The 15757-nt window shown below is 45.9% G+C and overlaps 1 protein-coding gene across 1 annotated transcript in view; it reads right to left on the reverse strand.

Moving 5' to 3' along the window:
- The window catches only part of RFX4 (regulatory factor X4), a gene marked incomplete at its 5' end in the record, with an annotated part of 92817 nt that overhangs the window by 24413 nt on the left and 52647 nt on the right, over positions 1 to 15757 (reverse strand). Inside the window, 3 exons of the mRNA XM_064590237.1 lie at positions 9848 to 9965; positions 10394 to 10488; positions 14804 to 14948. Coding sequence (XP_064446307.1) covers positions 9848 to 9965; positions 10394 to 10488; positions 14804 to 14948 — 358 coding nt within the window. The remainder of the gene's footprint in view (positions 1 to 9847; positions 9966 to 10393; positions 10489 to 14803; positions 14949 to 15757) is intronic.

A 15757-nucleotide genomic window follows, 5' to 3' on the forward strand; every position in this document is an offset into this window, starting at 1 on the left:
CTTTATCACTGTCCTAGTCATAGTCATCATCATCATCGTCATGCTTACCACGTGCCCAAACTCTACTAAGCCCTTAACACATGTCTGCTCCTCACCACAGACTGGGATAGGTGGTACTGTCCTCCCTTATGGAGCAGGAAAGGAGTCCCTCCATTAGCAGTATGTAGGGATTTGCCTCAATTTGGTCTGGCTCCCAAATCGGTTCCCAGTCCCCTACAGATCATCCGGTTCAGTCTGCTCACAGCACAGATGGGAAAATCAAAGACGAGGTCCCAGAAGGGCCCTTTGAATTGGGAGCTATGCCTCTTCAAGTCTCAGGAATAGGGTGCTGGGGCTATAGCTCCAGTTGTATAACTGGTTAGTGCACGATACTTGTAAGAAATAAGGTGATGGGGGCCAGCTGGGGGTAACAGGATGGCTCCTCCTTGGTGGAATTCATCACTCTTCTTTTTAATTCCACCTTCTTGGTGGAATTTATCAATTTTCTTTTTAATTATACCTGGCTTCTGCACATACACACAGACACACATACACAACCTTCTATAGAAGGCTATAGAAGAAAATGCTCAGCTTAACTCTGAGGCCAGTGGATGCCCAGCAGGTCACACACACCAACTCCTATCCCCCTCTCTTCAGAGCCTGCCACAACCTCTGGTCCTGGTATCCACAAAGCTCGAGGCCAGGGCCCCGTCCTATACTTTGTCCACACTCTTCCTTCATCCCCAGAGTGTTGTGTCCATTTGAAATTCAGAAGGGGTCAGGTTGTGCTAAATCACTGTGAGATGCAGTCTCCAAAGCTCAACTTTCCATCCACTTCCCCAAAATGGGTCCCGTGAACCACTGAGGAGGTACAGCATTGTGGGTAATTGCATGGGCACTGGATCAATCTGCCCAGGTTGAGATCCAGCTTTGCCACTTAGTAACTTAGACCCTGGATGAGTTACTCTTACTAAATGTTAAAAACAAAACCAGCCATTTCTGGAGCCCTTGCTCTGTGGCAGATTCATTACCTGTATAGACCCATGTAAATGTGCAGAATTACTATCACACTTAATCCTCATCACAACTATAGGAGATGAGTGATACTCTTCTTTTGCAAAGGAGGACACTGAGACTTAGAGAGGTAAAGTGCCCAATGTCACACAACTAATAACTGGCAGAACTGGGACTTGAACCCAAGACTCTCGGATTCTGGAGTTGTTCTTCAATCATTATGCAACACAGCTCTCTAAAAGGAAAGACAGTACAACCCCTTGTTTTGGTTTACAGAAGTACTAACCATAATGAGGAAAAGGACACACTAGTTGTTTAATGAATGGTAACTACTTGTTATCTGTAAAGTCCCTTTTGCTCCTGATGTTTTAAGATCCCATAGGATATTATATCATAATATGATTGTTTTGCTCATACAACCAAAGAGGTCAAAAGAAAGCATCAATTACTTGAAAGGGTCTTCAAAATGAAAAAAATATTTGCTGCAATGTTGCTCTAGGTCAGTAAGGATAGAAAGAAATACACTGAGGAACAATAAATTAGAATGGAAAACTCTAGATAATGAAAATGGGTTTAGTAGTTTTGTCACAGGCAGATGCCTTGGAAATCATCTATACACCCTTCTCTTTTATAAACAAGGAAACAAAGATCTGACGAGGTGAAGAAATTTGCCCAAGACTGCACAGTTAGAAACATCAGATCTGGGCTTGGAGGCCAGTACTCTGGGGCAAGTGTTGATTCGGGGCTTCAAGCTCTCCTCCGTAATGGCTCTGATCAGTTACCCAACTGGTCTATAATTTTCCATCACCTTTTGAAGAGTTTGTAGAGCTACTGCTACCTGCCTACTACTGTGCCAAGTGCTTTCAGTACAAAATCACTCAAAGCTCAGTCCCTGAGTCCACAAAAGCTACAAGGTCCTCTGTAGCAAAAGTCAATCACTAAGATAATTGGGCAACAAACAGTTCAGTGCTGGGGCGGGGAGAGGGCCATGGCCATGAGAACAATGCAAGGAGAAGAGGGCAAAGTGAAAAAGGGGATACGGAAAGACTGAGAGAGGGAGAGAGGGGGGCAGGATGGAGGGAGGAAGAGAGCAACATCAAAGACAGAGACACTGACGGGAGAGAGGCATTTACAGCTAACATCCCCTGCTTTATTTCTCTCCCTAGTACTTATCACCGTTCCCTATACTTTATAACTTGTCTGTATCACATGCCTCCCTACACTAGACTATAAGCACCATAAATGCAGATGTGTATCTGTTTTTTCCCCCCACTGTTCTCCATACCCAGTGTCTACAACAGTGCCAGGCACAGAGTAGAGGCTCAATGACTATTTGTTAGATCAACCAATCAAGTGCGCAAGCCCTGTACAGGTACCATCTGCACTGTGCTAACCTCTCTTTCTGGCAACACTGTGAGACTGGCATTATTATTATCTTCAACTAATACATGGGGAAATGAAGGCTCAGAGGGTTTAAACAACTTGCCTAAAGTCACAGAATCGGCATCTGAGCCTGTTATGGATAAAGGTATTAGGACACAGACAAAGATTTTTGTTGCTGTCGCTACGTGTTAACATAGTTTGATCACATTTCATAGAATCAAAGCATTTCTCTTTTCTTATGAACAATTTCAAATATATAGAAAAGTACACAGAATTTTAAAATGAACGGCAGTATACTCAACTCCTGGCCTTATAGCAACTTAATATTTTACTATGTTTGCATCAGATTTGTTTTTTAATTGAAGATAAAGACAAAGCCTCTGTGTTCTCTTCCTTAATTGTATTTCTCTGCCTCCTGGTGTTCATCCCCTAAGGTAATCACTGACTTGAATTTGGTATTTTTATTTGTTCTACTCTTACTACATATAATTATGTATCCACAGATAACGTATGGTGTTGTTTTCTGTTTTCACACTTGGTGTAAATGGCATCATACTTCACAGAGCAGTCTACAACTTGCTTTTGACAATCTATCCACATGGACGCATGTTATGCAGCTCCAGTCGGATGGCCACTGTCTGAATATACCACAATTTATTTATCTGTTCTCCTGGTGATGGAATTTAGGTTGTTTATAACTTTCCACTATTGGAAACTGACACTAATGAATACTTTCTGTACCTGTTTTCTTGTGTTTGCTGGGTCCAAGACTGCCTGCATCTTTAGTCTTATGAGAGAGTGTCCAATTGTGCTCACCAAAATTCTTTACATTCCTACTGATAGTCTGTGAAATATAATATTTGCCAGTCTGAAGGGTGTGAAATGTTATCTTATTGTCTTTATAATTTGCATTACCCTAATTACTGGAAAGATGCACATCTTTCCATTTGAATTTCCCCTTCTGTGAATCACCTATTCATATACTTTGCTCATTTTTCTGTTGGGGTATTTGAATAATATTGGGGTATATGAATTTCTATTGGGGTATTTAAACAATTTATTTAGAAGGCTTTATTATATATTCAGTTTGTTATATGCACTGCAAAATATGTTCTTTTCTGTGGCTTTTATCTTTTAACTTTGTTTAAGGTGTGCTTAATAAACACAAGTTTGAAATCCAAATGTAGTTATTTTTGCAATATTTTCTTTATGATTGGTCTTTTTTGTGCCTTTTTAAATAAATAATTTACTACTTCAAGATCATAAAGATATCATTTCTATTTTCTTCTAAAAGGTTTAAGGTCTTTTTTTCCCCCCATTTAGATGTTTCCTTTCAGAAGTTGTAGACAGGGGTCTAATTTTCTTTTTTGTACCCTAAAATGCTTGTCTAGAAGAAATTTGTCTAATCCACTGATTTTTAATGCTATCTGTGTCATATATACAATCCTCTTGTTTAATAGACAAGGGACAAGGATCTGATTAGGGGAAGACAAGTTTCGTATCCATCTCTCTTGGGCACCCCTGTTCTGTTTCATTGCTCTACCCATCTAACCATGTTACAAACCCACATTGTCTTATTCCATAACAAATATGAATATTAGGTAAGCCAGACCCTTCATCTTGTTCTTCTTCACCTTCAAAATGTCTTTACTATAAATTCTCGGCCTTTTGCTTTTCCACATGAATTTTAACAGCAGATTGTCAAAATCAAAGGGAAAAAATTAAGAATTAGACTAGAATTCTATTGAATCTGTGTATTAATTGATAGAAAGCTCTCCTTGATGTTGACTCTTTCCAAACATGAACAGGAGATCTTCTCCTTGAAGATCTTCAAACAATTTTTATTAGAATTTTATAGTATTTTTTAGTTTCTTTTGCTCTCTTGAATGGTATATGCGTGTGTGTATTTATATATACTATGATATATACCTAATATATGTTAGTATATACTTAATATATACACAACTCAATAATATTTTCTAATTAGATTCTGGTTAGTGCTAAGAATACTAATGATGTGTTTAAAAAACTGAATTGAAGAATCTGGTTGAATTCTTATTTGTTCTATTGGTTTGTAGATTGTCTTTTGTCAGCCATCATGACATCTATAACAAAAGGCAGTTTTGTGTTTTCCTTTTCAATCCTTAGATTTCCTTTTCTTATTGCATTGGCTAGGACTTCCAGTCAATATTTATTAGAAACAGTGTTAAAAGGCCTTCTTATCTTCATGATTTGAATGGGAAAACTTCCTAAAGTTTCACCAGTTAGTATGATATTTGCTGCAGTTTTGGTTGCCCTTTAAACATATTAAGTAAATTCCCCTCTATTCCTAGTCTGCTAAGAGTTTTTTTAAAATCATACCTGGGAGCTGAATTACATCAAATCCTTTTTTCCCTCTATGTCTATAGAGATGATCATATGATTTTTCTCATTTAATCTGTTAATAGTGTGTCAATTAGTAATTTTTCTGACTTTGAATCATACTTGAATTCTTGCCGTAAACCTTATTAATCATGATTTAAAAAATTTTGCTGCTGGATTTGTTCTGCTAGTATTTTTATTTAGAAGGTTTCATCTATATTTATGTGTGGTTGGGTCAGAATTTTCTTTTCCTCTACCATTCTTCCAAGATTTTGAAATTGAGATTATATTAGCTACATGAGTCATATAACTTACCTTTCGTTTTTATTGCCTGAAACATCAATTTTCATGATTTTCATTAACTAAGGATTTTATGTTTCTTAAAAGTTTAGTAAAAGTTGCCTGTAAAAACATTTATGCTTGGTGTTTTTGGAAGGAAGAGACTTTTACATCTACTGCGATTGTTACTTGATCTTATTTCTAGCGTCCTATTTTATGTTTTTTGTTTACCATCCTTTTTCTATGCTTCTTTTATCTTGCCATCTCTTTTCAAATTTTCCATTTTCCTTGGTAGATTATAATGATTTAGTGATGATCTCTTCATTTATTAACATATATCCTATATATTAGATCCAAACTATATTTTTTTCAATGAAGTCTAAAATTATTTAACATTCTGAGACAAAAACCTTAGCATGCTTTAACCAGTCCTTGAAGATTCTCTTCCCACCACCTCATGTTATTATAGCCTAGAACTTGCTTTACCTTTTTTAAACATGCAAAAATTATTTTTTAAATTATAATCAGTAATTAAATTTATTTACAAATTTAAGAATTTCTCTCATCTTAAAACAGGGCCCCCAAGTTGTTTGACATTCCTTCCTTGGAGAATTGGGTGTCTATGCTCCCCCTTCAAACTTGGTAGGCTTGTGACTGCTTTGACCAACAGAGTAGGGGGGAGGTGACACTTTAACTTCTGGGATTGGGTCATAAAAGGCAATGTGACTTCCCCCCTGGAACAGTGAGCCACCATGTGAGAAGTTTAGCTGTTCAGAGGCTGCCATGCCACATGGAGTGCCCACAGAAGGCATCCTATCACAGCAGTCCTGTCTTCAAGTCATCCAAACCCAAGCACAGACACAGGAGGGAAGAAGCCTCCAGATGATTCCAGCCTCCAGCTGTCGATGCACCACTGTCCTTGAGTATTTCCGTCTGAGGTTCCAGACATCATAGATCAGAGACAAGCCATCCCTGCTGTGTCATGTTCAAATTCCTGACCCACAGAATCCACATGCATAATGAAAGTACTTCTAGGAAGCACGGTTTTATGCCACTAAGCCTTGGGATAATTTGTTACACAGCAACAATAACTAGAACATGGTTGTTTCTTGTATCCCAGACCCTTATTTTTCTTCTTGCTGAAATGTAGTCTTTAAGTGCTTTTTAAGTGATGTTCTATGGGGCCACATTCTCTTTAATTCTTCGTAGAACCGAACAGGTCTTTACTTTGCCCTCACTCTTGAATAATGGTTGACGGTTCTTTATTCTCAGCACTTGAAAGATATAATTTCTGGCGTCCCTTATTACTCATGATGATCTGCTCTCTCATAGCTTCCAAAACTTTTTTAAATCTATCAATATAGATTTTTAAAAATCCATCAGTGAGGATTAAAAAAATTTGTCTCGCCTTTTGGTGCTCTGCATCTGAGCCCGGGAAGTTGTCTGAGTTGTGGAAACTGAAGAAGCATGGGTCTTGTGGTCAGGCCGATCTGATTTTGAAACAGAGCTCTGTCCCTTGCCATACTGATCTTGAGCAAGAAAATTCTCCAGGCTCCTTTTCCACCTATTGTTATCTGCCTCGAAGAGTTAATGTGAGGATTGAATGGTAGTACGTGCCTTCTAAGTATTTGTTATAATGAGCAGCATTGTCCTGCCTTGCTTCATGTTCTGCCTCAGACCTCACAGGTTGTTGCAAAAATTAAATGAGGATGTGCCCAATATTGTGCCTTGTGCATACTAGGCCCTCCATAAATGTTACCCTGTCTTTATGAGTAGTATTCAACTGAAGAAAGCTAGATGAGGTGGTGGCTTCGCAGCAAGAACAGGGGCTGTAGCATGGAAAAAATTCTAGGGGGCTCAGCACAGTCTGTGGCGCATCCAAGGGCAAGCCCCGTCTCCTCTCGGGTCTGCCTCCTCCTGAATACAGGAAAAGCAATTCCTGCCTCCTAGTGCTTGGCGGGGGCCTGGCTGACATGTGCAGTGTGTGGCAGGTTCTGGGTAAGAGAGCCAGGCTTGGTCACCTACTCCTGCAGAAGCAGTCTGGAAGGCTGGGTCACTGCCACCTGGTGTGGGAGCGGGTCCCTGACGGGGCTGCCCCCGTGTGGCCTCCTCGGCTCTCCCTGAGCGGGTGAGCTACAACACTAAGCCAGAAAAACAAGTGCATGAGCCGGTGAAAGCTTGGGCCATAAGCAGTCCTCCCCCCTTGGTGGGCAAACCCGGGGTGGTTTCCCAACCATTTGATGCCAAAGTACTTCCAGGAACTACGGTTGTCTCCAGATGTTCCTACGAGTGAAATCGGGGGCAGGTGGTGAAAACCCAGAGTAAAAGGGTAAAGGCACTGGCACTGACTTGGGATCCAGGTGTCCTCTGAACGGAAAGCACAGCAGTCGGCAGAAAATACATGGTGTGTGTGTGTGCGTTTCAAAAGTAGAGACTCTATTTTCCTCAGCCCCATTAGGACTCAAAGTTCATCGCCTGCCAGCCTACCTTTGCTGACTGATTTTACCAGAAACTGCTGCCCGCGGCAAAGAAAGAACGTCTGGCTACTTCAGTTCACCGCATAGGCTCTTTCCGGGAGAAGGAATTAGGAAGAAAAGAGTGAAAAGGAATTAAGGAGAAGAAAGGAGTCAACGACCTTTGAAAGAGGCCGTTCTGGGCAGAGGTGGCAGAGACCCCCCGGGATCGCTGTGACAGTCCCCACCCTCACATGGCGGCCAGCCTGCACCATTCCCAGCGGCAAGGATCGTGCAAATTACAAGACAGATAGAGCTGGCCCCTGCCGTTGGGGGAGGGGGCTGGCGAACAGAGGGCTCTTTTTCCTAATTAGCTGTTTTTATACAGGGCACACATGACCCAAACACAACCACCAACTGTGTCTTTGACATATACAGGCAGAAAGGGGGAGCTGGGCTTTTGTCTGCCGTGGATTCTTTCAACTTGCCTGTCACCCCAAGCTGCAGAACTCAACAAGAAAGTCGGATGAGCAGGACCACGGCAGACAGCGTGCTAAATGGACTTGGAAACAGGTATCATTTCAGCCCGCTTCGGGTTGGGAAATCCTGTCAACGGGAAATTGGGTGAACATCTCCTTGCCTTATTCTAAGAGACTTGTGACCATTTCTGCCATTTGCCTGAGTTTCCGGTATATCCTAAAACAGTGCGTGGTTCAAAAAAGAAAGGAATACATTTCAAGGAAAACTTTTCTTGGTAATAAATGCAACCCCTTCATAGAACCCTAACTGTCCTACTGTCCTGACCTCCTTTATCATATTGTTAACTTAGTAAAAACAAGTGAATTCCAAAGAATACTGCCAAGTGAATTACTTTCCCTGTCTAACGAAGAGGCCTCAATAATCTACATAATCACTTTAAGAATCAGCACACTGAAGAATAAGGGATAGAGCGAAAAAAGATGCCTGCTTTGTGGATGTGGGTCCGCATACGTGGGTGCGATATTGTGGATTCTTTGATTTTGAAGCAATGAACGGATGGCAAAAATGTTTCGGCCATTCACTGGACTGAAGGCAGCTATGCGTGAATGGTTTTCCCAGAACCAGAGGTGACTTGTGCTAACACTAACTGTGCCGAGCCGGAAGCCGTCAAAACGTCATGCCTGATGGCACTGCCCAGGTAGGAGCCACCGGAGAATGTCCATGCGCAGCTCAAAGAGAACTTTCATCTGTAGCCACGGTGCAGGCCAGGGCAGAGAGCGTCCCAATGCCGAGATTAAAGAAATCCACAACAAAACACTTCTCCAAGTGGGGAAACACAGTCTTTCATGGACAGAGCTGTTTAGAAAAAATAGTGCCGCCTTTGTTTACCACATACTCGCTTCGTTGTAGAGCACAACCGGAAAATGGTGACAAGACCATAAAAAAGCTGGATGGAAAAGTGTCAAATTAAACCCGGAGTGAAACCCAGAGCCGATTGGCTTAATTGGAGGTAATGAGAAATGAAACCACATCTCTCCTTGCAAAGTAAAATAGTGAACTGAAGCAAGTACCTAGAAAAGCTACCAACAGCCCTTTGCTGAAATGCCTCAAAATTTGAGGCCAAAGTGTTTGGAGCTTTCAGATGTCTGGATGATGCCTTAGGGTTTCTCCTCACTTTGCTAATGATGACCTGGACTCGATGCGTACTCCATTCTTTCCAGTGAAAAGGAATAAACCGTGTCCCACAATGTAGCACAGCATTCACCCTAAGTCGGTGGTTCGGTTCCTGCCTGTGGATGAGCGTAAGCGCCCCTGGGCAGAGACTCCAAGTTGCGTTACTCTGGAAGGAGGAGGTGTGCACCTGGGGAGGGAGGTGAGGAGCACCCAAGGGGTCAATAAAACCAAGGGGAAAATGAACATAAAAGTTCTAGGGATCCAACTGGGGCACAGTGTTAAAGAAACCTTTAGACACTCTACCCACTACTGGAGCATCAGTCGAGCCATCTGCAAATATTCCAACTCAGAGGCTTTTCGAGTTCCCAGTCACGGGAATTCCACACTATGGAATTCTGCAAAATAGTCCCTGGAAGCAGCATTCACTGGGGACACCTGGCCAAAGCGAAGCGCACCCACTGCTTTTAGTCCTCTCTAAACTCCAATAATACTAGCTGAGTGAGAACCTCCATTTTCAGATTTGCATACATTAGCACACAATGCCATCTTTCTCCCTGAAAGTCCTGACAATGTCGACTCCTTCCAGAACAGGTAAGTTTCAGGGTGATGTCCTTGTGGGCTCAGGGACAGCAAGTGAGATCAAGGCTGAGTCTAGAGAGGTGGAGTTCAAGCACGAAGTCCAGAGAGGAAGTGTTTGGATATAGGGAGGGCTGGGGCGGCCTTACCGAAGCTGGGGGCACTATGCAAGGTCATGTCCCGGATCACCCTTGTGCCAAAACAGGACCACATCAAGAGGAACTGCTGGGCCACTTTCTTCAGGGACCCTTGTCTCTTGGCAGCCACCTACAAGAAAGTGAACAGATTTAACAGTGGTCAACGTAATCTTTCATTTATTACGGTCTCCCTGAAAAACACTAGGAAGGTTTAATGGGTCTCCAAGTTCAATGCTATAGAACAATGGTTTTTGACTTGCTGTTTCTTCCAGCAAAAAAATATGCTTTAAAGAATGAAATCTTATGTCAAGACCCAATGCACACAGCAGATAAAAGAGATGCTGACCTGGCTGAGTCAGGGGAAGGAGACTCATGGTCCTGCCTCCTGCAACCCCCACCTCCGGAGGGGGCCCAAGCCTCTCCTCAGAACCCCAGGGCTCCATGGCTGCTGAGGAACATTCAGATAGCTCAGGGTGGGGCTCTGTATCTCCCAAGTGCCACAAAGGTGAGTGGCGGGTTGCAGTACCGGGGCTGCTCCTTCCGCTCCGGCTTACCAACCTTCACAACACACCGGTCCACCATGGTGTCTAGCCACTCGATGTAGGACTCGATGGGAGACTGGTCCTCCAGGAGGTGGTCAAACTCCTGGTACACTGTCAAACAAAGGAGAGCCCCCCACATATCACTGCAGCTGTGTCTACACAGAGATACATCTTAAAAGAACAAAGGAATGAAACTGAATAAAACAGAACTCCAGTCTTAACACAGCATTCAGGCTTTAGAAAATATGCCCCGACTTACCTTTCCAGGCTTGTCTTCCCAGCCCCTGAGCACCTGAGAGCCTGGCTCCCATGTTAACTCGCCATATGCCCTCAACAAGCCCTACTTTCTCAGGCAGTCCCCTCTGCTCGCACTCTCTGGTTCCTCGTGGCCCAGCCGACATGATCCCTCTCGTGAAATCCTTTTTCCCCTCTGCAGGCCCCTCGCCGGCAGAACTGATCACTTGTCCTCCGAGCTTCCCTAACGCTTTATTATCTCATATGCCCCCTTCGCTGCTAATGCTGTGTTACAGCTGCGGGGCGAGTCTCCCGGGCCAGTTCTCTGCCGGGGGTCTTTCTTAGCCGGGGCCTTCCCCATAGGCGGCCGCTATCCAGGATGTGCTTGCTTGCATGCGCCGACCCAGACCCAGGCAGTGCCGCTCCCTTGCTCTCTGCCCCATGGCAGGCACGTTTGATAGTTCAAAGCTTCTAAACCACAACTGTGGTGGGCAAGTCGCCCAACCAGCCTCTCAGGGCTCAGTACGCAGTCGATGCTTAATAAATGTTCGTAGCATGAAGGAAACAATCTCTGTGCCCTTAGTTTCCACATTAGGAAAAGGGGAATAATCGTACCACTTTATAGCCTGTCTTCAGCTGCACGTCAGATAACCGAGTCCGGATGGGCTATGGAATTCGCGAAGCACCACAGAAAAAAGAAACCTTGCTGGGGTGAAACATCTCTTTTCATGACCGTCTTTGTGATTTTTGCATGTGGAGCTCCGTAAACCAAACCACACTTTCAGATTCACATCTTTTTTTTTTTTTACAGTTTTCATTTGTCCGAGCAGTTTTTGGCCTCCCATTCCATGGGCCTAGCCGAGGGGCTCCGGGGTCCCGAGCTGATGACTGCGACAAGACGCCAGCCACCACCCGGAGCTCAGAACAGGTTAGAATGAGAAGGGGCTTTGAACGTCCGTGAGTTGACATCGGTGTCCTTTTACAGAGGGGCAGCTGTGTCTCAGTGAGATTAAGGCCCCCCTCAAAGTCAGAGGGTGAGTGAGTGCCCGAGCAGGGACTGGAGCCCACGTCTCCGACCTCTGTCTGGGGCGCCTTCCTCTTGATGGCACGGTCGGCGTGTCCGGGGGGTGTCGGCGCTGTTGCGCTTCGGTCCGTGAAGGTGGCAACGGAAGTGGCCAAGAGGGTGCTTCTGGTTAACACCTACTGGGTTCTTGCCGCGCCAGGCACCTTCCTCACTGCTTTGCGCGGACACTCCAGTCTAACCCTACAGCAACCCCGAGAACGGGACAGCGGGTTCTCCAACGCTGGGTGAGTGAACAGATGAAGAACCCAAGGAGGCAGGTACTGTACTCCCCGTTTTACAAACGAGGGGGCGGAGGCGCTCAGAGACAGAGACTTTCCGAAGGTCTCGCCGCTGCTGAATAGCAGAGGCGGGTTTCAAAGCCAGCCTGAGCCGACGCTTGCCTCCCAAGCGCCGCACTGGACCCGCTGTCCCGGGCCCCATTCCTTCCCACCGCGTCCTCCCCATGTCAGAGACTCGGAAGCCAGGGTCACGGGACACGAGAACCAGGGTTTGTTGGGCATCGCAAGCGCCTGCTCTTAACCACAGTCGAGTTGTGCTCATTAGCACGCTGATGACTGGACATGCATTTTTTTTTTTTTTAAGATTATTTATTTGACAGAGAGAGATGGCGAGAGAGGGAACACAAGCAGGGGGAGTGGGAGAGGGAGAAGCAGGCTTCCCGCCGAGCCGGGAGCCCGATGTGGGACTCGATCCCAGGACTCTGGGATCATGACCTGAGCCGAAGGCAGACGCTTAACGACTGAGCCACCCAGGCGCCCCCGGACATGCATTTTTTAATTTAGGGTAAGTGGGGCATTCCCAGGCAGGACCTATTTCACAGAGGTGATGGAAACCCCCTAAAGCAGGAAGGTGCAGGCTTGTCAACTGGTGATAAGGAGGGTGCAGCACATAGTTGTGTTTAAGAACTTACTTCCCAGCTGTCGGTGGAGGGGGGGGGTCTGCAGGGATGATACTCGTATGCCAGGCTACCTGCCTTGAGGGCTGGTGCCCTTGCTTAATCCTCTCCCCTCTCCCAGGCACTGTATCATACAGAGGTGTCCTCTTTGGAACATGCAACCATTTGTGAATTACTTGTTCAATTTCTGATCTGCCCTTAGCTCTAAGCTCTACATGGGAAGGGCAGTGTTCATATTATTCACTGCTTTTTGCCCAGCTTCTAACACACTGCCTGGCCCAGGACAGGCATTCAGTTAAGTACCAGCTGGGTTGAACTGAACCTCATTACTCCCTTCCTCTAGAAGAAGAGCACAGTCACAGCTTTAAAGGGCACCATTCTGTCCCGGGCCTAAGAGAACTTGAAGAGGAAACCCCAAAAGGCTCCCTTCTTGGAGAGGCTGCGGTGACCTCCAAGGTGCTCCAGTGACCTCCAAGGAGCCTGGTCCCTAAAGCAAGTGATGGGGACTGCATTTTCCCCTATGAGTGTGGGTGACATTTTCCTCCTCCACACAAGGTGCTAAGAGGGGAAGAGAGCTGGGTCTCATGCTGCTGGGAGTCGTGTCATTTTGGGTTCCCATTCATCTGTCTGGCCCAACCAAACATTAGTGGCGCCTCATCCATGCTTGGCCTGGGGTGAGGTCCTGGGGACACAGTGATCAGAGGTACAGCTAGTGCTGGAAGGGGGCTAACACCCATGCTCTCTATTGGCCTTGTAGCAGGCAGCAAGGACAAACAGAACAGGAGCATGATTGCAAGAATCTGGAAAGACCCCGCAGCCTCCAGAACGTGCCCATATCGCATCATTTTTGTCATCTCATTTTGTTCCTCCAAGTGAGTAGCCCTAGTGCATGTTGGTGAAGTCAAGGTTGGGTGTAGGTCGGGGGGCCCCGCTCTGCTGCCAGGGGTAAGGGTCACCAGCTCTCTGAGGCTGAGCCTTGTTCTCTGTAAAATGGGGGCGGCGGGTATCTTCCTTGTGGGGTTGGTGTAGAGAATTAACAAGATCGTGCCTGTGGTTAAGTCTGACACAAAACCCTGCGCAGACAAGGCCGTCTGTGAGCTCAATTCTTATTTTAGTGACCACCTCTAAGTTCTTACCAGGGGAAAGGAGGCTGACGGCTGCTGTGGAGGAAGGAATGAGCACGGAAGGAGTTCTGGGAAAGAAGCCCCAGGGAAGGTCCCCAGGGTTCAGGTTTCAGCTGCTCCAGTGGCTTTTGAAAAGCGCTCAGTGGGAAGGAGGTCTCTAATAGGAACATCTTTTGGAACTTACTTGTTTTTAAACACCACATGCTAAGCCTGGCTGAAGAAAGTTCCCTCAAGAGGACATACAGAAGGCATATACTGGAAATCTGAGGGGCCTGGGGCTCTCAGGAGAACTGGCCCAACTTCTCAGGGGGACGGCCGCTGTGCAGCTCCCCATTTCCGCACTCCTGCGCCCCTCCCCTCCCCCACCCCCCCAGGAATGAGAAAGGAAGGCTGGGCAAAGTGAGGAAGTGGCCAGGAGACTCCCATCCAGGGCCGCTGGGTGTGGGAGGCTGGGGGCAGCAGGCTGCGGTGGGCTCGTGAGGAACAGCAGAGGTGTGCTGACGATGGTGGTGTTCTCTGACCCCCTCACGTCCTCTACTGCTAAGAACACACAACCTGACCTCATCCAGACAACAGCTGGCCCAGTATTCCTTCAGTCTTTGTCCACAGGGACATGAACACATGCTCACAGAAGTACACCACCATCCATTCCCCTCTCAAACATTTAATGCGATGGAAAGGTTCACCTGCCGATAGGTGGGCTGATTCATGTGACCCCCCCTGACTCCAGCTGACTCCAGGCTGACGTACACTCAGACGGGCAACACGCTTTTGTTCTCATTTTTTTATGCTACCTATGGGACTATGCCTGGCATTGAGAGTCACATCTGGGGCCTTTTGCATGACATTGTGTGCTGCCCAAATGCACCAGGCTCCCTTTCCCCCAGGAGTGTTGACACATGTCCTTTTAAATCAATCAGCCCTGCCAGCCGGGCTAACCCATTTAACAGGAACAATAAGAAGGAAGGGATCCTAGGGGGAAGGACAGGGTGAGAATGCCACTTAAATATTTACCAAGATACTTTTTCTTTCTTTCTTTCTTTTAAAAACAAAAACAGAAAGGACAGAATGCTTGGTGGAACATCTTACACTGGATGATGAGTTTCCGGTGCTCATCTCGGGAGTCTTCCATGGTGTAGAGGGTTTGCTTGGTGATGCTATTGAGGTCCACGTTCCTCCAGTCTTCCAGCATTTGGAATGTGATGTCTGCACTGTGGATCACCGTCCGAGATGCCTGTAATCCAAGCCCATCAACTCATTAGCTTGAGGGCTGTTAGGTTAAAACCCCTGCACATTATTTTCTTTTTAATGAATCTGCATAGGGTATTTTGCAAACTACTTTGAAATTCAGGAAAACTCCATTTCAGGAAATCAGCAGATGAGTCCATAACTCAGAAGACCCATACAGTCTTTTCTCTTGTGGCTCTCTTTTCTCAGCTCTATAAAAAATTACTCCAGGGTGGCCGAGGCTAGACCAAACCCTGCTGTTCCCAGCCCCTTTGGTCTTGACCGCTGGGGAACAATGGGATGAAGCCCAGAGACCTGTCAGCCTTCCGATATAAGCTTGCGGGATGGGAGCTCTGTGCTTAAAAACCCATGTGTCTTTAGCGTCTGAGAAACAACATGAAGGGTGTACCTCTGGTTTCCAAATCTCCCAAATCACCCACTTTGCCATTTATGCCAGAGGCAGGGCAGGAACGGTGAGATGTGTGGGGGTGTAGTTCTGTATTTTCAGGTGCCTGGCCTGGAGGTTTCCTTCAGGTCACTCTAAAAACCCCTTCCTCCAACCTTGACCTTGAATAACCAGCACCGACCCAGAACCCACAGTATGAGGGAGAGGTGGCAAACGCCACACAAAGAAGGCAGGCAGGTGGCAGATGGGAGTGAGGGAAGCCAGCGAAGCGTAAGAGGAAGTGGGGCTGACAAGGAGGACAGTGCCTGCTGGAAAGGAGCTCAGCCCATCCACTTGATTCCTGCCCTGGGAAATGTGGTTCTGGGGCTGTTTAGCTGACATCTCCCAGGTTCAACTGTAAACTACGAAGT

This window comes from Mirounga angustirostris, unplaced genomic scaffold (genome assembly GCF_029215605.1).
Source record: "Mirounga angustirostris isolate CCGP_5_RB_7025 unplaced genomic scaffold, mMirAng1.0.hap1 SCAF_5, whole genome shotgun sequence".
Taxonomy (NCBI): Eukaryota; Metazoa; Chordata; class Mammalia; order Carnivora; family Phocidae; genus Mirounga; species Mirounga angustirostris.